At 42.6% G+C, this 23,820-nt stretch overlaps 2 protein-coding genes across 4 annotated transcripts in view; one reads left to right on the top strand and one right to left on the bottom strand.

Moving 5' to 3' along the window:
• The window catches only part of KIAA1549L (KIAA1549 like), a 122,512-nt gene extending 120,196 nt beyond the window's left edge, over nucleotides 1-2,316 (top strand). For all 3 annotated transcript variants that reach the window (XM_068194725.1, XM_068194723.1, XM_068194724.1), the window contains exon 21: nucleotides 125-2,316. In XM_068194725.1, coding sequence (XP_068050826.1) covers nucleotides 125-406 — 282 coding nt within the window. In that variant the 3' untranslated portion in view covers nucleotides 407-2,316. The remainder of the gene's footprint in view (nucleotides 1-124) is intronic.
• An 8,712-nt stretch (nucleotides 2,317-11,028) lies between these two features.
• Nucleotides 11,029-12,763, bottom strand: C6H11orf91 (chromosome 6 C11orf91 homolog). Its single transcript, XM_068194722.1, has 2 exons — nucleotides 12,345-12,763; nucleotides 11,029-11,238 (listed from the first exon to the last, which is right to left on the bottom strand). The coding sequence occupies exons 1-2, from the start codon at nucleotides 12,697-12,699 to the stop codon at nucleotides 11,171-11,173; spliced, it is 423 nt and encodes a 140-aa protein (XP_068050823.1). The 5' UTR covers nucleotides 12,700-12,763; the 3' UTR covers nucleotides 11,029-11,170.
• Nucleotides 12,764-23,820: the final 11,057 nt, after the last annotated feature.

The raw sequence follows: 23,820 nt of genomic DNA, 5'->3' as shown, positions 1-23,820 counted from the left end.
CATTGCCTTCGTTTGGTGCTCTCTGTCACATCTGACAGCGCCCCGGGGAGGTTTGCGGTCCCTGGTGGGCGGCACCGTGGGTCAATCGTTCCGCGTAATCCTGTGCAATTCCAATTCCCCACAGGTCCCCCTTCCTGGCTACATCGAGGCTTACCCGAGGCCCCGCTACCAGCACAACTCGCCCTCCCGGCTGCCCAGGCAGTACAGCCAGCAGGGCAGCCTGCACCCCAGCCTGGAGCAGGCTCCGCTGGCCTCCGCCGCCGCCTCCCAGCAGAGCCTGGCTGACAACGACCCCTCCGACGCGCCGCTCACCAACATCTCCACGGCTGCCCTCGTCAAGGCAATAAGAGAAGAAGTGGCCAAGCTGGCCAAGAAGCAGACAGATATGTTCGAGTTCCAGGTCTAATATATCTTCTGTGCACGGTGTTTGTGTCTTGCAACCTGGGGTAGCCAAGAAAGCAACTCCTTTAATTTTCGGCTACAAACTTTCTGTGAATTGTGCCAAAGCGATGGCATTTTAATCTGTCTGAAAAGTCAACACTATGAAATGACTTAAAGCAGAGCAACATGACTCTGAAGACATGAAATTCTGCTTTCCAGCTAAGGAAAAGCTGCCAGGAAACTGTTTCATACTGATGAGATCAACCATATGCAATTGTTTGTCACTTCGCTCTTGTATTATGACCCATCATCAGTAAAGATGCTGCTGAACATGCCTGTGCCACAGAAGTTTCATTTGCAGACCCAGAGGTAGAGCTGCTGAAAATAACTTCTGCATGCCAAAACTTCGATCCAAGAAGAAAAAACCTGCAGAACAGGGTTTGCTGAAGGCCACGGCTGGCATGGCAGTGGCCGTGTTGTTTGCTGTAGGACATTGTACAAGGGGTGCTGATTTCAGCAATGCAGAGTCATTTCAGCCTTTTCATCCCAGAGACTGTGTTCAAACCAAAAGAATTCAACGTGATTAAGTAATACAAATAAAAGTCCTGTAAATAGCTCCGAGTCTCTTCATCCTATTAACAGTGCAAAGAAGTGAAAGAAGAGAGGACTGTGAAGAAGGTAAATGACAGTTCCATAATTGGTGGCTACCTTGTCCCTCAGTGCCACTGATGAGTTATGGAGGAGATTTTTTTTTTTTCAGCGTGAGAGAATACAATGCATGAAGAGCCAGCAAAGGATATTGGTGCTAAAAGCTTCCCAGAGAAATGAAATAAGGTTATTCCTGTTTTCTCTATAATCGGGCTTTTCACTCTGAATGCATGTGAAGCTGGTAAACCTGAGACCTTTAAATCCTTCCAGCCTGGAAAAATGAATACACCTGCTTGGACAAGGAAACCTCTGTTCAACACAGTGCTTTTTTGCCTCTTTCTTTAACAATGCTATCTACTAAAGTGTGCCAGAAAGTGCTACCTGAAGCTGCAGTTGATTTTGATTGCGCTGGCACCGTGAATGCGCACCCAGGAAGTTCTGAATGTAGAGGACCTAATTACTATATTAACATGTAAATAAGCTAACAGCTACATGGATTAACAAAAAATATGAATGTTCTGTGAAAAAGAGAGCATTGCCAGAAATGATGTTGACTTTATATTGTGCAAGATAAAGGTCACTGATTGTTACACGGCGTTGTGGTAGGAATCCAATCCCAAAAGAAAATCAGACCACTTGGGATGGGACAGTAGTTAATATTCTGCAGTTGTACAAACTAGTTGAAGATCATGAACAGTTGTTTTCAGTTCCTTCAGCAAGTAGCTTCAGGAACTGAGGTTGTCGCAAAATTTGTTGTGTTGGGCGTGTTTGACGTCAACTGGAGTTAAAGGTAATGTCCTTCATTTCAGTGGGTTATTTAGATATCCTCAGTTAATATTTTGTCTGATCATTTCATTTCCTTGAGTTTCTTTGGTCTTAGCTGATGTGAGAAAGGGAACTTGGTTTAGCTTTTTGGCCATCAGTAAATTGAGAGAAGGAGAGAGAAGACTAGAATAGGGGATAGAAGAAGAAATTGATGAAGCACAAACTTTTAAGGCAGAGCTGTTTTCCCCCCTAATAATCATATTATAAACCCTGAGACTGTGATGCGTCATTATCCTAGAATATACAGACATCCTCTGCTCCAATACCTGGAATATTGCAGAAGCGTTTGGAATGCTAGTTAATCTTTCAATAAATGTGAAATTTCATTTTTATTATTTAAAATCAGATATAAATAAAATGTATTTTTGTAATTTCTATGTATATATGTGCTGTATATTTATATAAGTGACTAGTCTGCTATAGTCAGAAAATTTCCATAAACTAAATGCAAAAAAACAAAAAGAAAGAATAAACCCGATAATTTTACTGATCAGTATAAACGTGCTATGTCTGGAGTACACAAATATACAATTGGGTGACTTGGATACTAAACAACCAAAGAAACTCAATTTTTCATATAAATACAAGTCTAGTAAAGGCTGACTGCTGTCTCAGTTACCTGTCTGCCAGGTAATACTGATATTATCAGTGTAATACAACACAGCCAAATTGGGTCAAATTAATAGCTGCCTAAGAGCATCACACTTTAGAATAACAGCTGAAAAATACTGGCCCAAACTCAGTGTGCCACAGAAAGGTTCTTGTTGGCTTCAGTGGGAATTTCACTCACTGAGAACAAGGCTGAGTTTCTCTATTGGGCTTTATCTATAAAAGCAAATTCCACTAGACCCCTTGAACAGGATTCTGTTTATTTTTCAGTCATTTGGATCTCTGTAACATAAGTGCAGATATAATGGAAGAGCAGCTGACTTTTATTTAGCCTGAGCTGGTTCACAGCTGGCTTGAGCTAACCTGGTAAGTAAAACCTACACCAGGTCGTGTCAGCCATATTTTGCATCAGCTTTATCTCAGTTTTTGAATGATTCTTCTATGTAGCCCAGTGAAATTTTGCAAGTAAATGGGCCCTTCTGAGGAATGGGGGTGAAATGTGCTGTGTAATAAATTTCTCTAGCTTAGACTCCAGTTTTGCAGAGTTATCCTGAGGCTGAAATTATGCAAGCAGCCACGATCCCATGGATGGGCACGCTGAAGCCATTGAGGTGGGAAGGGTAATGTAACAATATAGTCCCAAAAAAGTCACAGGAAGCAGGGCATTCCAGTTTAAAATGGCATCTTTTGGACACTTAACTCTTTGAAAGTCTGTTCCCATTCTTAAATTGTGGCAATTTAATAGTTCTATTAAAAATGTGTGAGGGTAAAGTCTCCGATATCTTACGCAATGAATCTTATGTCTTGCCATACTGGAAACTAAAAATTTTGGAAAATATAGAGATGTCCAGGGTTTGGATGTCTGTAGAAAATGGAAAACCCCCAAACAAAAGCATTTAAATAGCCTTCCAGAAAGAAAAAAACAATTCAGTATAGTTAAACAAAGTACTCTTCATACTTCTGACGAAGACCTGTTAGAGATTCAAAATTACTTTTGTTTGGTATTATTATGGATGATGTGCAGTCTATTGAATATTTCCTGAACCATCACTCTGAAACCATTGTGGTGCACTTTATTCAGAAAACCATCTTGCATTCTTCATTCATGATGCCTTTTTATCCTGTTTGTAATATGTTTCTGTAATTTTTTTTTTTTTAAGTATAAAGTAAGATTATATCAAGACAGTTAGGACATTGCTGGGAAAGAAAAATCATGCTGTAATATTTATACTGTCTGAGCACAAAGCAATGATAAAGTGAAAATATAGTGTACAAATAATTTGTAATATAATAAACATTTTGTATGGCTACAATTACAATATGCTTTTTCAATACTGATTTCAAAAAAGAAATTATTTGTTTAAAAGTTATATTTGTTTAAAGTTATAACCTGGTCCAGATATAGCCATGCCATTTTTACAGAGAAAAAAGTAGTAATTTAGCTTTTTCTACTCAATGCCCCAATTTTCTTTAAAGATATGTTAAATGTTTAGGTGAAAGAACTCTTTACTGTGTACACAAAATGTTGATGTTCTGACCACTATCCGTCTTCAGATTTGTAAATCATCCGGAGGAACAGCTGCAAATGAAACAACAAAAAATTCCTTCTTGGTACGTTTGTTCTGACCAATTTCACTTGGAAAACCACGTGTGACATTTATTAGTATCTGTAGAACAGTAACTTTAAAAGGATAAAAGGGAACTTCCTGGCAGTCATTTCTTGACATATTATCTCTGTTGGAGAGAAGCTCCAGCACTCAGTCTGGAAATATGAGTAATAATTGTATGTCATAATACTATGGGTAGAACTTGATAGAAGTGCATGCAAACCCTACATATAGAAATGAGGATATTATCTTCAACAGTGATCATTTCTTTTCAGACTCTCTTTGAAAGATGAGACACGTAAGAAGTGTAAGATAAAAATGAGAGGCAGGTAGAAAATGCAACATTGTGTAGAGTGGCAGAATTACTTTGTTTAAGGGCTGATATATATCAAGCTGACCAGTTTCCATTAAATTTCAAGATGTTTGACTGTTAAAGAATTAACCACATTTTAATGTATGTTTTTTTAGCCCTGCATTGCCAATATAAGAGCTGACTGCCAGCTTCTAGAAGTCTGAGGGAGCTTGAAAGCAGCAAGTTTACTGAGCTCACAGAAGTCACTGCTTTTTGCTCCCCCTCTTGTCCTGTGCACATCCCAGCAGCTCCAAACCCTGTGTCCAACCAGTTTTTGTCCTGCTCTTGCATTTCTTACGCATTAACAAATCCCAGTGGCTTCCCAGCCCCTCACTGACACGAAATGGCAGAGGGACAGGGATCTTGCATATGTCACTCATACCTACTAGAAAATGCAGCTTTCTGTTCATGGGTTAATTTTTAACTCCAGAAATGAGCAAGAGATTTCTTTTTTTTTTTTTTTTTTAATCAAAATAATTCAAAGTTGGTTTTTTTTTTCATATTTTAAGGAGAAGAGTACTCTTTGAGAATGCTTTTTTGAACTTTTGCCTTTCTCTCGGAAATAAATAATGCAAAACTCAGCTTGTGGAAGTGAGATTTGTATATAGGTCAGTAAAAAAATTGCATACTGACTTTCTTTTTAAAAATCTTTCAAGATGGCCAAGTCATAAAGGCAAGGCTGGTCAATGCTGCAGAATCTCTCCTGAGAATAACTGCATTGAACAAGGTTGTTTAGGTAGGCACTGATTTTAAAAATAGTTGAAATGCCCCCAAATCATATAGTATTTCATGTTTTTAAAATCACCTTAAGACCATATTCTTATGAATATTGTATCATATTCCTGTGTATCTATATATGAGTGCATCAAAAATAATTTTTCAAACCTGGTTCTATTTGTCCATCAATTTGTCCCCATCCATTTCAGGTTCCTTAAGGGGTAGAGAGGCAGTAATGAAGAGGTAATTCTCAGAGTTGTTCCGTTATGAAGCTCATGAAAGGTGAGAAATGGGCTTTAAATTGTTAGGGGGTCAAATGTATAGTAGATGTCTTGAAAATAATTACAAGTATCATGAAGAGGTGTCTCAGGAATTAGATTTTTTTTTCTTTTTTGCATTTGTTAAAAATAATTCTTGTTTTAAGATGTCTGACTTCATTAATTTTCCACAGTCAATTCATACCCAAGGAGTAAGCTGTTACTATATTGCATTCTGTAAATAATTTTGTAACTTTAGAAACACACACCCAGGGGGCAATAATGGGTGCAAAGGACTGTAAATCACAAAGAAAGGTGATTCCACTGAGTGCAATATTTAGAGAGCAGGTGAATTTCTCTCCGGGAGTATTCCCTCCTCACTGGAGCCCAGAGCATTTCTGTGCTGTGTAAGCCAGTCCAAACACCATAATAAAATGTGGCATCAGTTCAGGTCTTGTGTGTCTGGCAAGGAGATCTGGATGTAGGTTAACTTGAAGTTTACTCTTTATCACTGTCTTTATCTCATACTCTCCATGCTGCAATGAGGAAACAGCCTGAATACTTTATTTTACACCAAACAAATTTTAGTATTTCCTTCTATGGCAAAGACTGGGAAGGCTTTTCCATCTCATTTTGCTGTTGACTTCTTGTTGCAAGCTGTATTCAACGTCATGCTTGATAGAAAAAAAAAATGAGAGTGAAGCCAAGGATTTTGGAAAATATGATAGAACCCATCTTGCTGAGGCTTGAATTTTGATGCAGGATTTAGCAACCCAACATAAACAGCTCAGGCCTAACAAAAGGGTCAGTTCTGGGCAGTTCTTGGTCTCATCAGAAAGCATGTTGGTCCAGCACAGATACTCCTATGCTTTTTGACTTTTTATCTTCATTTAATGTCTTCCCTGCCATCACTGTGCATTCCCAATTTGAGTTTTACATTGTGCACGCAAAGAAATGCACTCTTTACCTCACTGACACCTGGTGTGACAGAAGCAGTGACCAACACAGGGCAGAATTTTTAAATAGCCATGGCACTGCATGGCTTCAGCCCACGGTGTGCTCTGTGTGTTCTCCTATTAGGTAACATTTTCCACTGCAATTACTGGCAAAACACCTGCTCCCTTCAGGGAGAACGGGGCTGAGCTAGTGACCCCCCAATAAATCAGCCATCACAAGTGTTAAAACTGTGCTAGGAGAGGAAGGGTGCTGTCTGTTTATGGGTGGCTGGAAACTGGGAGATGGAAGCTCGGTTTGCTCTTCTTGAGGATTTTGGAGTGGTCCAAAATGAGACTGTGCCTCAGTGTCCCATCTGTAGGGCAGGGTGAAGGGACTGCCTCTCCTCATTGCTCTGCTGGAACTCAAACCCTGAGCTGCAGTGGATGCTTTAGTAAGAAGCACCATTTATTACTTCATGGAGCTCTGGGAATTGTTCAGGACTATAAAGTACCTATTCCTATGGCAGCATTTAAATAAATGTGAATTTACAAGGGAAAAAAAACACCTCTTGAAAATATTTCAGTATGTTCTAGGAAGCCTTTCTGATAACAACCTCTTCACTTTTTTACAGAGATTTACAGAATTTATATCAATAAACTGTCTCACTTCCCAGGCAACAGATGTCACTTTCCAAGGAAATGAACTTTTCTTACGTCTTTGAATTATGGAAAGGACTAGCTCTGCATGATTACTAATATCCGTGTTATCTTTGGTGTTCACAGCTTGATTCAACTGAATTGTAATGGCTGTGTCTGTGAAACTTGCTCAAAATTTATGAGTGGTTCAGCTGTAAGTGGGAAAATTAATCTTCTGAAGCTGCAGAATTGAGAGCAAATTTAAAGCTGAGTGTAGGGATTAAATCGAGAGAATAAGAAAATAAATAATTAAAATTTTATACTATGCAATCAGAAGGAACATCTCCAAGACCTGTTATTTAAAATTACATGCTGATGTAGAGTTTTACATATGACTGAAAAGGAGAGATTTAAAATGTTCTGGGTCATTACCAAATTCCTATGTTTTTACTCTGAGCCATAGGGTGATTCTAGAAATAAAGCTTACGAGTACATAAAGTAGCTCCTTTCATGTTAGTGGCTATAGCTTAGCTGAAGTTGTACATGTGTTTTCCTTGACAACTTTGCACATGAAATAAAATATGTCTTAAAATCTGTGTTGCTACTTATTGGTTGTTCCTGCTGTGTCCTCCTCCTTAGATCCAGTTCTTGTGGTTTTTAATATAATTAAAGTTATCATTTATTAATATTATTAATGTCATTAAGTTTCGTGCTGTCAGTCTGAAGTAAAAGGAAGAGGAAAATGCAGCTTTTGACAGGGCTGCTTTTATATAATTTGTGATGCAAGAAATTTGGAATAAAAAGTTGCTTTGCTACTACTTTGTAGTTTCAGAGGAAAAAAGAGGCAGGAAAGGATATTCCAAAAATAGAGGATAAATGAACTTCCTAGTGTAAGTATCACTACTAAGGTTCTAGACAGATGGCCTAGTTAAGATATCATTATTTAAATGTATATATGTATTTATATATTTTATATACCTGCTGTGACTGTGAGTACTTAAACTGCCTCCAGGGGTTGTTCTGGCTTTCCTCAAGATGACACCAAGATCTGAGCCTGTTTCACAAATGTGTGTTTTTAGTGTGCAGCAGAACTCAACTGACTCATGTTATTAAGAATCATATGTTTCCTGGAAAAGATAAATGCAACACTTATGGGATGCTTCCTGATTGGCAACTCCTTGATTCATTATCTAGACATCAGCGACCTTAAAAAAACTCTACCTGCCAAAGAAACAAAAGAGGACAAGTTTCCCAGAGTTAGGTGCTGCTCAATTTCCCTACTTCCCGTTGAGATATTATCTCTGAATTTTCAGGGCGGGTGAATCTAAAATGCAGCAGACGCTGATGAAAACAGAAAAATCATTTCATGATGGCTTACTGCTTTTGGGTTTTCTTTCTAATCTGTCCCTGAACTAATTAAGGCAGCTTGACTTGAAGATTAATTTAAATTCTAATGATCCATTGTAATAAGGCTGAATATCTATTTGGAGAATTTTAATGTGGCAAACTCAAACACAGCAGTCTGAAATTTAATGGACCCAACTGTTTGGTATAAAATAATTTAAAGTTGAAATGCCTTCTGGTTTTTGAATAGCTTTGTATCTCATTTTGCCCACCATAAAGCAGCCAAGGCCATTTGAGGTTCCAGAAGTGAGACCTGAGGCTCTCCTTGGGGGGCACCTGGGTGTCACTGCGGGTGCGGACGTGGCTCTCTCACTGCTCAGCCCTCAGGCTGGCTGAAGGTGTGACACTCTGCTTTTTGAGAGGCTTGCTTCACTTAGGATTGGAAATGGGAGCAACCTACCAGTGCTTTGAGATCTCTGCCTGTGAATCAAATTTGTAGCCTAAAATTTCTGTCTTGAATGCAATGGGGATAGATTTGTTGAGTCGCAAGGCAGCTACATGAAAGAGATCTGAACTGTGCCAGCATCTGCATGTCAGGTTTAGCCTCCCCTGAGCAATCTCAGAGAACAGAAACAATTAAAAAAAAAATGAATGGCACATTCTTTGTGCATAAGAAAAAATGCAGTAAGAATGCTGGTCTATTTTGTCTAATACACAGCTTAATTTTTACAAAAGAAATGATAAACAGATCAGCTTTGAGATGAAACCATAAGCCCTCACATGAGGGCAAATTGCTGGATTTAACAAGATCGGGTGGAAACACAGCAGAAAAGTAAAGGTAAGTGAAATGTTCAGGGGCAAATGAAAATCAGCCTATGTGCCATTATGTATCAATAGCCTGTTTTTTTTCTAGAGGAAGGGTTTTGACCAAAGCATCCTGATGGAGGAGTGCTGTGTGTGGCACTGGCCAAGGGTGACCATTCTGCTAAAAGCCATGATCCAGATTATTTTTTCAGGAGATGTGTGACCCCAGGCAACTCTAATTTGGATTACACATTAACTGATGTTATTCCTTGTGTTATCACCCAGTAATTAAACACCAAGTGTTGTTTCAACATAAAGGCCATATGAAAAACAGAACAACAGATGGAAAATATTTCAACTGTGTGCCATGGAAAGCAGCTCTGTTTAAGCCAAGAAAACAAATGAATAAAGAAAAAAAGTGAATAATGGCTGATGAGAGCTGGATGTAGAGTGAACGACTTGTCAAAAGCTGAGAAGTAATTGTAAGGAAGCAGCAATTCCATGTAATGGAAACCTTTGAAAGTCCTTGCAATAACCTTGGGAAATTTAGAGTGGTTTAGGAATGAAATTGATCTGGAGATTGGGAAAATGAAGACAGTTCCTCTGTTACCTAACTTGATTTTAAAGCCCTCACTTCTCCGCAAAGCCTCTGAAGGCCTCTGTGTATTGACGCTTTTTGTCCAATCCAAGTTTGTTTTCTGGTACTTAGTTTGGGTGCTAACACAGTTCTCATTTTCATAGTAACCAACAATTTCAGCTTTACCATTGGCATTTTCACAGCAATTAACCATTTCTGCTTAAGCCTCAAAACCCTTTGAGAGACTTTTTATCCTCTTTCTGCAGAGGGAGCAGTGAAACACTGCAGCCCAGATTTCCAAAGTGTTCTGGTGTTCATTTGTAATCACATTAAAATGTGATTGCTGTAGTTTGATGATAGACAAATGGGAGTTATAAACTAGATTTTTTTTTTCTAATATAAACTCTGTGTACAGTAGATCAAAATCTGACTGGAAAGATTGAGGCAGTATAAGGATGAATGCTGCAATAAACAGAGGAAATAAAATTTTGATATTGTGTTGTGTTAAAACATTTTACAGCCGAGCAATTTGAAAACATTTAAAAAAAAAAACCGAGATTAAAATATTCCTCTTAAAAATAAAGCTCTTTGCCAAAATATTGCAGCCTCAGGGTTGGTAACTTTATTATTTCATGCTGCCACCTACTGCTCTGGAAATGGAACAGGAAAAAGTAATTGGGTTTTTTAATCAGTCTGATGAGCCTATATGCTACTTTGTTGTGTTCTTAATGTGTGGCATTATTTTTGAATGCTAAATGCTGTCCAGATCGTCCCATCCCTGCCTCTGGCTATTTTTACTCGTGAAAGGACGTGCCTTCCAAACATAAGGATGTTGTCACTTGCAAAACTGCCACAGGCTTTAGCCTAAGCACTGTTATTCCTGAAATAATAGATAAATGTCAGTTAACAGTCAATGTCATGTGACTGCTCTGTTAAAAACCAACTCCAGCCACAGCTTCTGTAATTCCATGGTACACTAAAGACAATAAATGAATACACTGTGATTGTAACAAAGATTTTTCTGCTAACGTGAAAGTAGTTCTTTAAGCTGGTTTAGAGGCTTAGGACTTTTGGCCATACTTATTTACTCAAAATTGCACTTAATACACTTAGAACTAAAACAAAACAAAACCCAAGCATATTTTATATTGCCATTTCTGTGTTTCCCAGCTGCAGATATGGACTGCTGGGAATCCTGACAACAACAGTGTTAATTTCTCAGTGTTTTTGAAGAAAATATATACTTCCTGCATGAAGTAATTGGAGGGAAAAAAAAGGTTCAAATACACAGTAGTGTTATCAGTAACTAGTATCAGACAAATAATACACAAAAGAATTCAACAATATGCTATATTTTTAATTTGGCAAGAGAACAGCATCTAGCAAGTAGGAACCCAATATTGAAGAGCCATTAAAAGAGTCCACAGTGATAGTGGCAAAATATCCAGCTGAAATAATCCTCAGTGTGTTGGTGGACATTACTTCAGGTTCTCCATTGCTTTCATGCTTTGTATCTTCTTTTCTTCTAGTGACTTCAGGATTTTATCTAAACAGGAATTAAACATAACTTGTCATTAATGATGTAATTGATAATTTACAATACTTTTAAGTAAATCCAATAATATATTAAGCAAACTAATAATCCTTACAATGCCTTGGCTAGCAAATATTTGAAAATAGGAGTTTCTCAAAACAGCAGGTATTAGAAATGGAAAGTGGTGTGTATTGCTAGAATGAAAGAAAAAAATTTGCAAACTACCAATCTGAATTTCTTTTGAGATCTTCCTTTGAATGCAAATATCTGATGGACATTTTCCTGTGTTCTTATTACCTTTGCACTCCTGAAAGTTTCCTGACTGGCAGCCTGTGACCTTGCAGGAAACAATGAGCATGAAATCCTTACAGCTGTTAGCCTCACCACCTGAACTCCCAGTACCATCATCAGCTGCTGAACTATTTTATTCCCTGCATTTTCTTCATAGCCAGCGGGTTGCAAAATTAAGATGCCAAGCTCACTTATAATTTAATTGGAGGGGTTTTGTTCGGTTGGTGGTTTCTTTTGGTGTGGGCTATTTTGAGGGGTTTTTTTTTGAGGGGGGGCGGGTGTGTTTTGGTTTGGGGATTTTTTTTATGCCTTCAACTATCCCTGGCCCTTTTTTTACATCAAAGCTGATGCACAACCGCAGGGTCTCATTTACTACTCGATCCATTTTGCATGTACCAACTCCCTTGACTGACGCCTGCGTTGGTTTTTTTGTTACCACTTGCCGACTTTGGGGGTTTTGTTCCTTTGTGCGACAGTGACTACACCCGTAGTTGGTGTGACTCTAACCCGCGCCCTCGGCCGGCTCCCCGTGAGCGCTGACCGGGGCGGCTGACCCCGGACAAAGGCTTTTCTTTTCTCCCTGCGGCGCTCCGCACGCACCTGCGCTGCCCCTGCCGCGTCCCCGGGCTGGCTCTACGGCGCTGCGGGGCGGAGATACCCAAAACCCGCCCCACGCGCATCCCGCTTTAGGGGTCACTGCCGGGCGGAGCCGCCGCCCCCGCGGCCGGGCTGTGCGGGGCGGTGGCGGAGCCGTGTGCCCGCAGCTCCGCCCGCACCGCCCCGCGCAGCGCCGGGGCGGGCGGCTCCGCGGCGGGACGCGCACGCACACTGCCTGGCGTCGAAGCCGTCGCCGATGAGCGCCGCCAGCTCCAGCTCCTTAAGGCGGATACCCAGCTCGCACATCTCCTCCTGCAGCTGCAGCTGGGCCAGCTCCGGGGGCCGCCGCGCCACGTCCCCGGCCCGCGGCGCTCCCGGCGGGCAGCAGAGGCGCGGCGGCTCCGGCACCACGGGAGCGGGCAGCGCGGCGTAGCGGGGCGGCCCGGCCGCGGCCGGCAGCGGCTGCCACGGCCAGCACAGCGCGGCCAGCGGGGCCCAGGCGCCGCCGGCCTGCCGCGGCACGGGCTCGGTGCCGTGGAAGTGCGGGAAGTACAGCGGCGGCCACGACGGGCGTTGCACGGTCATGGCGCAGCGTCAGCGCGGCCGCTGCCGGCCGTTGTCCCCGCGGCGCCCGGGACCGCCCGGGGACACCGGCGGTTGTGCCCGCGGCGTCCCGGGACAGCCCCGCCGTTGTCCCCGAGGTTCCCCGGGACAGCCCCGCCGTTGTCCCCGGGACAGCCCCGCCGTTGTCCCCGGGACAGCCCCCGAGGTTGTCCCCGAGGCTCCCCGGGACAGCCCCGCCGTTGTCCCCGGGACAGCCCCGCCGTTGTCCCCGAGGCTCCCCGGGACAGCCCCGCCGTTGCCCCCGAGGTTCCCCGGGACAGCCCCCGAGGTTGTCCCCGAGGTTCCCAGGGACAGCCCCGCCGTTGTCCCCGCGGTTGTCCCCGGGACAGCCCCCGAGGTTGTCCCCGAGGTTCCCCGGGATAGCCCCGCCGTTGTCCCCGAGGTTCCCAGGGACAGCCTCGCCGTTGTCCCCGCGGTTGTCCCCGGGACAGCCCCCGAGGTTGTCCCCGAGGCTCCCCGGGACAGCCCCGCCGTTGTCCCCGCGGTTGTCCCCGGGACAGCCCCGCCGTTGTCCCCGAGGTTCCCAGGGACAGCCCCGCCGTTGTCCCCGAGGCTCCCCGGGACAGCCCCGCCGTTGTCCCCGAGGCTCCCCGGGACAGCCCCGCCGTTGTCCCCGAGGCTCCCCGGGACAGCCCCGCCGTTGTCGCCGCGGCCGCGGGAGCCGCCCAGGCTGGGCTCGGCACGCTCCCCTCCGGCCGGAGGCTGCTCCGTTCCTTTCCATCCCGTGTTGCTTCTCTCCCCAGCGTCTTCCCAAGTTTTCCTGTGGTAGGGCAGGAACGGAGCCGGCGGAGGGCGCGGGTTAGGGGAGTCACACCAACTACGGGTGTAGTCACTGTCGCACAAAGGAACAAAACCACCGAAGTGGTTAAGTGACAACAACAAAACTAAAAAAGCAGGCACCAGTCCAGCGAGAGGGAGTTGGTACATGCAAAACGGATCGCGTAGTAATGAGACCCTTTTTTTTACATCAGCTTTGATGTAAAAAAAAAAGGCCAGGGATAGTTGGAGGCATAAAAAAATCCCAAACCAAAACACACCTGCCCCCCCCACCCCAAGAAAGTCTCAACCCAGTGGTTTTATTTCTGGGCTGGGAATGAGGTGTTTGAAAGGGCGCAGTGAACTCCGGAAGCAGCATCGGTTAAAAGAAGTGAGGAAGGCACTGTCCTAAAAAGTCTTTAACTTTTAAAGGTTTTTCTTCAAGGCTGTATGTGAAATAAGCCAGCTACTGATGATGGAAGGATGTTGGTGATGAAATGAGGGAAAAATTCATCTTCAAATGGTTGCACATGGCTAGCTGATGCTCTGTGTATCTGGTGTTCGGGATTGTGGGGGTTTTGGTGGGTGGGGCTAGGTGTTTGCCTACTCCCTAGAATTTTCCTTTTTTTTTGTTTGTTTTTATTTGAGGATGAGACCTGTCATTAATACTGGTTGGAGATTATTTCTTTAGCCTTACTTCTTTTCATTAAATATGACACCCCTCCTCCAGCCTTAGGCAGCAAGTGAGGGCATTGCTGATTGCTTCTGTGGAACTCAGAGCAGGCCAAAAAGATCCTCTCAGGCTTCTAGCAGGAGGACTTTTGGGGTGGATTTAAGCTGATTTGAGGTGTTCTGGACAACCCTAGTAGTAGAGGTGCTGTAGTAGTACTGTTGATAAAGCATTGGTGACTGCAGGGGCTATGGAGGCTAGTCAGGATCAATAAATTCACTTAAATTGAGGTGAAAATCCCACTGCACTGCTCATGGAGCCTTGAGCAGACTTCAACAGTACACAGCCCCTTAGGGACTGCTGTGTACTCCAGAGTGAATTCCATTTTTCAAGCCTTCTCTTGAATAAACCAAAAAGATTTTCTAGAAGCGGAACTTGTGTGCACTTTTAAGTGCAGTGCTCTGAGCTGTGAGCCAATGCTGATGTGAATGTTTTGAAACTTGTCAGACCTACAGATGCTAGCTGTCACCAGAATGACAGTCAGTGCCCTGAAAAGAGGTGGGGACAGAAAAGTAGTGGCAGGAATCACTCAGTATTTTATTTTAAAGCACAGTGTTAAGGGTTAGAGTTCTGAGTTAGAGTTTGTGCATGTTGTGTTACATGCGGTGTGCCTAAATAATTAAAATTCCAGTACCAGTGCAATCCCAGTACAGGTTGCATGTTTAGTAAATGGAACACACGTATTTGAAATAAGCACTGATCACAGGAGAAGTCTGACACTGTGATTCTCTCTGGGCAGCCTGTTCAGTGCTCAGTCACCTGCACAGTAAAGAAGTTTTTCCTCATGTTCAGGGGCAGGATCCCCTCCCTGACCTGCTGGCAATGTTTGGGGATGGAGGGAGGGAAAATGCACCACAGGATGCCATTGGCCTTCTTGGCTTCCAGGACACACAGCTGGCTCATGGACAGTTTTTTGTCCACCAAAACCCCCAGGTCCTTCTCCACAGAGCTGCTTTCCAGCAGGTTGGCCCCCAGCCTGTACTGGTGCACAGGATTATTCCTCCCCAGGTGCAGGACCTTTTGGCCTTTGATGAATTTCAGACAGTTATTTTCTGCCCATCAAGACTGTCATGCTATGAGAGGTGAGAAAAGCTCTGCTTTTAGCAAGATACCTGTGCCTTATTTATAGTGTTACACACAGCTCACACACCTGCCTTCACCTTTGGCAATGAAAATTTGGTACCAGAGCTGGGGACGTTTAATCCTGGGTTCTGCATGTAGTCAGGCTGACCATAAACGACACAAAGAGCAGAGTTTGGAGACAAAAGTGGTCTGTGTGTGTTTTTTTGGCCAGCAGTTGCACTGGGGCCAGTAGCTACACAGCTGAGATCCGGCAGAGGGAGGCAGACACACACTGGTCGATGTGTCACGGTTTGTCACATTCAGCACCCTCACCTGTGTGTGTTCAGGTGCTGATATTTGAAGTGCTTATTGAGGGTGTTTGCTTTGGAGGAGCAAATCTTTTGCTTATCTAGCCAGCAAAATCTGTAGTGACAGCATTCCCTCTACTCCAAATACAAACACCACAGCTCTTTGAAAGGCTTTGTTGAGGATAGTGAATTGAAATTATGAAGTCTGAGGGCAGCTAAAATATTCCTACATTACTGGCAGTAGTAGTTAGACTGCAGTGTTAATGGCAATAACTACTGATACTCAGAAATACTGAGTGTGTGTCTGTGAATTCCTGTTTCCACACAGGTTGCTCCAAATATCTCTAAAAGCCACAAAAGCTACAGCTCTCCCTGTTTTATGATAAATTTTGATATCAGTTAAAAAACCCCCAGATTTTCCTCACTGATGTATCATGAAAAGTTGTAGCAAAAAGCTGGATTTAACATCTAATGTGTTGTTTGAAATGTATACTAATAAATCACATTATTGCACACACTTGAGAATTGTGTTGGTGTTCAAGCATCAATCTTCTGCCATCTCTTCTTTTTAGTTTAGTTTAGTTTTTCCCCACCTTTTATAGTCAATTTCACTGTATTGGAGTTCCTGGTTGGTCCAATAATACATTTTATACCAACTTCCCACTTTCAGCTCCCAAATTCCCAGCCTTTTTTCCTGTCATTCAGATTCTCCAGCAAAAATTGCTGTATTTTCTCCTTGCCAGAGGAAGAGCTTCTAAAATCTCCAGGAGCTGCTGTGCTGTACTCCTAAAGCCTGTGTCTGCAGGCAGTGAGCTGTGACCCTCCTGCTCCCCTCATTCCTTTCTGCTCCTGGTGCTTCTTGTCTCTCACATTTGTGACATTTTTTTGGTGCTGTTTCTTGGTGAGAAGCAGGAGAGCCCCACTCTGTGGGTAAACAATTGTCCTGCCTCTAACTTGTCCCTTGTTTCTGTTCGAAGAGGTGTTTGGTGCTGTTCCACCCAAGCCTGATTTAGACATGTGACCTCCACCACAGTGTATAACAGAAAATGCAATAATTTTATTAATTACTAATTATTCATCACAAACAGAAATTTCCTTTGCTGCTAACAACGTGTAATTGTTTTTCCCGAGCTCCTCCTGGTTTCAGTGTATGACCTGCAGGATTTCTCAGTGGAGTTGGTTCCAGAAGGATGCCACTCCCTTCCCTGCTGTGTGTCTGGCCTGCCACATTGTCACATCACAGTGATGCAAACCAGATATGAAGTGGGCTATTTATAAAGTCTCAGAGCACTTTGGCAGCAAACTTAAAATTAACAGAGAGCAACTAATTAACAATTATACAATTTGAAAGAGGTGCTAATTAAAAAGTTTTTTTAAGAGGTGAATTTTCAATTGAAATACAGAATTAACCAGAGACTTAGTGCCTGAAATAGAAATTTGGACTGATTAACAGAAATGCAAAAGAAGTGCTAGCTGTGTAAGAAATGAATTTTTAATTTTCTCTTCAGTGCCATGTTTAGGATGTGAAGAAGAAGTGCTGTTTTGCCTAGAAGGTATAAATCAAACTATTTTTCAGTAGTGTTGTTTTAGTCTTACAGTGTTTATGGTTGTATTCAATCACAAAAATTGGAGATTTTGGCAGAGGAGCCATGACTGCCTCTCTCTGATGATTTCTGTGCCACTGAGTTCAAAATGCCTGCCTTATTTGAAGAACACATCAGGAGGTAAGAAACAAGAAGTTTTCTGGAAGACAGGAGTTGCTTAAAGGCATCAAATCTGGTAATTGGGGAACCTTTTTATGTTCTGAGGTTTTTCTCCTCTTTGCCATTCTGTCCTGTTCTATGCAGTGCTGGGAATGGGAATCTGGTGGCTTCAGGAGTGGGTTAGATGTTACATTTTTAGCATAAATGGAATATAAGCAGCCTTAAAAACTGATATACCTGCAGACTCTCTGAAGATTTCCCTTGAAATTCCTTGGGTTTATGCATTTTATCTTCTGCATGAATATGTGTAGGGTGATGGGGAAGAAATGAGATTATTTTGCATGGCAAGCACATTTCTCTCTCTCAGGATTTTTCATAGAGGTGCACAGAGAGAAAGAAAGAGAAAACAGTTTCTATTTCTGCTCCTCGTTTTTCCTATGTGGAATGTGTTTGGAGAATTGCTTACCTGGGGTGATTGCTTGATTGGATTCTGGTGAGGATTGTTTGAGCCTGGTGGACAATCCAACCCACCTGTGGCTGCACTCTCAAGTACAGGGTCAGGAGTTGTGAGTGAGTTAGAGATGGTAGTTAGCAAAGTAGGTTTGTAGTTTTAGTATCTTCCTTTATATAGTATATTAATGTATTATAGCACAGTTATAATAAGGAAATCAGTCAGCCTTCTGAAATCAGACATCAGCATTTCTTCCCACTGGGTTCACCTGCATTTTACAAGAATTTTGGTGGAGCAATGTCTGCATATGAATTGAGCAGGTAAATACTTTGATTAGCTGTGTTTGCATCTGAGTTAACGATGGCTGCTTTTTCTTGAAACATGAATCTTTGTCAAACCCTGATGGTTCTCTCCAAATTTATCTCTAGAATGGCCTCATTTCTGAAATGTAATTTTTCATAGTCTGTCTCTTTTTGGGAGACTACATTGTTTTAGCTGTGTACTTGGCAATTTAAAGGAAATAATGAGATCTTCTGTGAAATGAGAAAGCTGAATTCCACTGAGCTTTAGACAAGAGACCTGGGCTCAGTGCTGCTGAAATGAGTCATCACAGCAGGTGAGGTTGCTCAAAAAAGGCACAGTTCACCACATAAAAAATTAAAGAGATCCCAATCCATGCCAGCTTTGAAAGAATAGAAGTCATGAATAGTCCTGAAGGCAGACTCACATCTTGCCCCTGGCTGCTATTATGCCACGCTCCCAACACCTTCTGAAATTCCCATTGTAGAATGATTTAATTTTGGCTCAATAAGCACTATTAGCCTCAGCAATAATAAAGTTTACTTAGCAGTATTCAAAGGGGTTGCCTATTTTCCTTTTTCCTGTTTTGAATTGAGAGGCATTGAGAGACAATGTCCATGTCAGCCAAATATTTTTCTTTGTGTGTTGGGAACTGACACTGTCATAGATCTGTGCATTTTTAGATGGTGGTGTGACCTACAGGTCTCAAAATTTATTTGGGAGGCTTTAGGCATCTAAAATTAATATGGATTTCACTGTGAATATACATATGCTCGTCACTTAATTCAAATAGGCATTAACAAAAAAGCCTTTTCAGGGGTCTGTATGATTTGTTCTTTAATAGTTTACACTATAATTAGAGACTAAGCATCGTGCTAAAAGCTTACCACATCTTTAAGGGTCAGGAATGTTTTTTCAGAGCTGTGTGAGTATCATTGGCATGTACAGAGAGTTTTTTCCCCACACTTTGCAGTAGCTTCTGTGAAAGATGGTTTATCCTGGTTATCCTCAGGATTAGAAGTGCTGCAGTTTGGAGACATAGATGGTTTCTAATTATGGGATCAGAGGAATGTGAGTGGTCTCTGATTCACGGGTGAGGCTCTTCAGAGCTGCAGCCTGTCCTATCAAGGAATGTCAAATCCTACCAGCAAGTGCAGTCTTTGCTAGTTACATTGACTAAGAATAGTGGAAACTGCCTCGTGCCAAACAGAAAAGCACAGTGGATGCAGCTGAAACTCTATTCTAATGGTACAAGGGGTTTCACTGAGAGTCATTTTCATCACACAGCATAGCTGATTCGGAGCAGAAATGGAGAAATCCAGTATTTCAGAGCAACATGCCTTGCTCCCTCTTACTGGTGCCATGCACTGATGAAGAGAAATGATGAGAAAAGTAGCATTCTCTTTGAAACCTATTGAGGGTGCTTTATTAAAGTGTCCAAAAAAGATGTGTGGTTCATCAACAGGAATAGCAGCTGGTGTCTGTTGACTGATTGGTTAACCTTCCTCTGTTATTGGCTTAACTTGGCTTAAAATATATTTTCCCTGAAGCATTAGTATTTCTAGGGCTTTTTACTGTTTAGGTAGGTGTGTTACTGTAAATTTTCTGCTGCCTTTTGTAAAGTTGTTTTCGTATCTCTGCATTTGACTCATTTGGACAACAGTTCAATGGCCTGATCCAATTTTCAATTAATCCCGAGCCACCTCTGCTATTTTCTTACTTTTGGTACTAAATTATAGCAAATATGTGAACAGGTCATCTCATTTAAGCATATTTGGGGTAGAGGGAGGGAAAATACAGTGAAGATTGCCGCACACTCACAAAAATATTAAATGAGGCAATTGCCTGTGAAAATGGCCTGGAAGGAGAAAGGAGAGCAGGGAGGACACAAGGACCTTGAGAAGAGGTGCCCTGTCAGGAGCAAAAGGTACCCCTCCAGAGTGCTGCTTTCTGAAAACCAGGTGTTATGGGCAACCTGGTGTATTCCGAAAGAAAATGGAAAGTCTGGTCTCAAGAGTTTGCCTAAGACGTAAGGCTAAGTCCTGGAGAGGGAACAGCAGCTGTGGCTTGTGGATGCCATTGTCCCACCTTGCAGGGGATGGTGGAACAGTGAGCTCCTCACTCAGGGCTGAAAGGCTTCGCTTGATAATGGGGAACAGAAGGCTGGACAATTTGAAGAGTGGGTGGAATCAAATGTGAGGCAGCTGCAGCAGCAGCCTTGCCCTGGCTGTGGGTTATTTTGTGCCTTGCTCTTTGTTTGAAATGTCCTGCTGGACACCTGTGGCACATTTTCCTCCCTGGCTTTTGATAAAGTTCAAAATATGAATATTAAGCCACAGGCCAATCCAAACCAAGCTAACAAGGCTGTGGCTAAGTGTCACTTTAAGGCACTGGCTAAGAAGGCTTTCTCCTTTATAGCTCACATGAAAGTTGGCTAGAAATAACCTTTGTCCCAATTATAGGGAAGTAGCTCCAGCACTGGAGGCTGGCTGGATTCTCATCCCCCCGGAGCTGTGCCAAAGATCACATGCCCTTTGGTGCCAGTGCCATTGCTGTGGGTGATGTTAGTTAAGGGATCATCGAAGCTGGATCGGTTACAATTTATTGCCGTGTACTAATTGGTTGATGGGTGGCATCCTCTCATTCATTTGCTGGAATTATAGGGCTCATATTTATCAAATACCTCGCACTCAGAGCACATATTCCAGCTTTGAACTAGATTTGTGATCCTCTTAGTAAAAAAACCACGTCTTGTATCAAACTGCACCCATCCCACCGACCACTTTGTGGAGGAGAGCAGCAAAACCAGAGGAAATGAATCACAAATGAAACAGGATGCATCTGGGAGAGGGTGTCATGAAAGCAAACGTGTGAGGGTTCAGCAGACTGGGTGTTTCTAATTAGCCCTGAATGGTTCATTTTCATGCCTAGGTGTGTCTCCACATAGGTAAATGTGTAGTGCTTTGGTGGTGGTGGCTCTTTGTTGTTACTGCCAGCAGATGTCTCTCTTGATTATGGCACAGCACTGCACTGAAATCTAATTTAGTGCTCGTGGGCAGCAGGGAAGTGCTTCATTCCAGCCCTCCCCGAAGAGCTGCAACCCTGCTCTTCGCAGGAATGCATCGAGGTAAGGCTCCCAAGGGTGAACGTGCACAAATGTCACCCACGCCTGTGCCAGTGCCACGAAAAATAATAATGCAATGATGCACTCCAGGAAAGGCAATTTGAGAGACACCTCGTTTGGTTTGTCTGCTAAAAATTATTACAGAAAGAAGTGAGGGCTCAGACACAGCTTGGATAGCCTAGCTGAAGGAAAAATCTCTCACCTAAAGCTGAGAGAAAACATCTCAGGTATAATAATGAAATTACTCAAGTGCCATTTTAGATCATTTTCCCCAATTCATATTCTGAGCTGAAAGAATAAAGTAATCTAAGTAGGGGTGGCAAATGGATGTTATAACCTTTCATATTTCTGACCTTTGCTAGTACTGAAATCAATTCTTGAAGGAGAAAGTGTAATTTGAGGAGAAGTTTGAGCAAAGTGGAATTCTTCTGAGGCTGGTGTACAGTAGGGGAAAGCCTTTCGGGGGTGGCTGCTGGAGTGCTGAGAAGATGAAGGCAAGGCTAAAGTTGCCTTTTATCAGTAGAGGGACGAGTGAAAGATGTAATGTGTTTGAAATTCCAGCTGCCCTGGTGGGTGACAGAAATTCTGACATGCTGGAAAGGATGTCAGAGAGAAAGGGAGAGAAGTCGCAGTGGAGGTTCGCTTGTTATGGAATAGAGTTTGGCAAGGAAATGTGGAAAGTAATTAATTAGTATATGTTGCAGGAAAAGTGGTCTGAAAATAAAGATTAAACCAGACAAGGATTCACTAGGGACTTTCTCCTTGTTAGCAGAGCCTGGTGCTTCAGCCTGCTGCTGAGATAAAGGTTCACAGGAAGGATAAGGAACTTTGGAAACAGGAGGGATTATTGAGTGGGGAAAACAGGGCAGTGGAAAGGGTCCAATTTTACAATGCCAATTGAAAACAGGGACATTGTGTCCAAGCAAGCATGTGCAGCATTAGCAGGCTCTTAAAAATACATCTTACTGAAATGCAAATGCACTTTACACCCTGCTCCCTCAATAATGGTCGAGGTGGAGAGTGGTGAGGGCAAAGACTTATTTTTCTAGAGGTAGAACCAAGGAATTCTCCCCAGTGAATCCTCTTCAGGTACAACATGAGCACATTGCTGGAGTGGAGGATCTCATCTGCCCCCTGACATCAGTGTTTAGTACAGCAGGATGTTTTCTTTTCAGTATGCACCTCTGGAGACTCAGTTAGAAATGAAGCCTGATAGAATCCCTAAAGAAACGTGCTGTGTGTTTTTAAAGTGTTTTTTTTTTTTTTTTTTTTTTTTAATACCAACCCTTTAGGAAACTGTGACACATCTCCAAAAGGATAGATACTTCAGAAAAGCTCTGCTAGAAATAAATTCTTTTATTGTGTTTTGCATTACTTTTCAAGTTCTTTTAGCTTCCTTTATGAAAAGCTATTTCTCTTTCATTGTGAGAGTGTTTCTCAGGGAAATACATATCTGATATCAACAGATTCCACACAGGGTTGTTTCAGGGATATTTGTAGTTTCTGAAGGCACAACTTCCATTATAGGGAAAATGAAAGTTCTCCTTTTTTTAATGAACCACACAGTATAAGAACAAAGAGGCCCTTGATAACTTTGCAACAATGAAGAGGGGAGAGAATCTTATTTCCAAGCCTGTAAGCAGAGATTTTTTGAGTGTAGAATGCCAGATATGCAAAAGGAAGAAGAATCCTGGATTTTTAGGCAGATTGCCTTTAAGGTGAAGGCAAGATGGGTGTCCATTTTCCCAGCTGCCTTTGAAAATGCCATTTGTGGTTTTCCTTGCCAGTCTAACCTTTAAGCTGCTGCATCCTGTAGCTCTGCATACCCCAGGAAACAGTGGAACATCTCTCTCCAAGCACAAATTGATTTTTTGGAAGCTGTGCTCCTGCACAGCTGCTCAGACCTTATTCCACTTGTGTGTGCATGATTGTTAGAATGAATTCTGCATGAAGTGATGACTGTGGGTTTTGGTGATAGGAAAGGATAAATAATTGCTGGTAAATAATTGGGTTAAGTTGCTTATCATTGCATTAACATTGGTTTACTGAATTGCCATGCTTTGCTGGGGAGGGAGGAACTTTTGGCTTTCACCATGTTCTGTGGGAATTCAAGTCCTTTGGCTTTAAGGAGCAGTTTGCCTCTGGAATCAGGACAAGAGAATAAGGACACTGCAGTCTTGACATTCCTGTTTTGTCAACTTTGCCTGGATATCATAAGGTTTTACCCTCTCTGAATAGCAGGAGTGTGGATCAGCCCATGTTCATTGCTGCTGTGGATTTTGTGGCGTCTGGGCTTTTTTAAAGGGATGGCCAATTAATTTATGGCTGTTAACAGCACTGCTGTTTGCAGAGGTGGGGAAAATATTGCTCAGACAAAGCTCAGAATCTCTGCTGGTTGCATCTAAGTGGCAAAATTAGAATGATTTCTGCTTTTCTCTAGTGCTGCACAGCAGGTACCACACACTAATCTTCTTTTTCATCTTGTGGTGCCCTCAGTGTTGAAAGGTCAGATCTGGACTGGTCACTCCATGCACCCTGCTGGCTCTGAGCAGGCAGGAGGATGAGGTGGCCTCTGGTGGCCTCATCCCACCTAAATAATCCCACTAAATAAAGTTCTGTGAGCATTTTCTATGATGAGAAACAATTTT

Source organism: Anomalospiza imberbis, chromosome 6 (genome assembly GCF_031753505.1).
Source record: "Anomalospiza imberbis isolate Cuckoo-Finch-1a 21T00152 chromosome 6, ASM3175350v1, whole genome shotgun sequence".
Taxonomy (NCBI): Eukaryota; Metazoa; Chordata; class Aves; order Passeriformes; family Viduidae; genus Anomalospiza; species Anomalospiza imberbis.
Note: the sequence above shows the minus strand (reverse complement) of the source record. Positions and strands in the feature narration are given on the sequence as shown.

Bases quoted from the DNA above. Each gene is read 5' to 3' on its own strand.
- C6H11orf91 (XM_068194722.1), bottom strand. From the start codon at position 12,699: ATGACCGTGCAACGCCCGTCGTGGCCGCCGCTGTACTTCCCGCACTTC. The intron at 11,239-12,344 runs GTGCGTGCGCGT...ATTCCTGTTTAG, and splicing joins CGGCTTCGACGCCAGGCAGT to ATAAAATCCTGAAGTCACTA.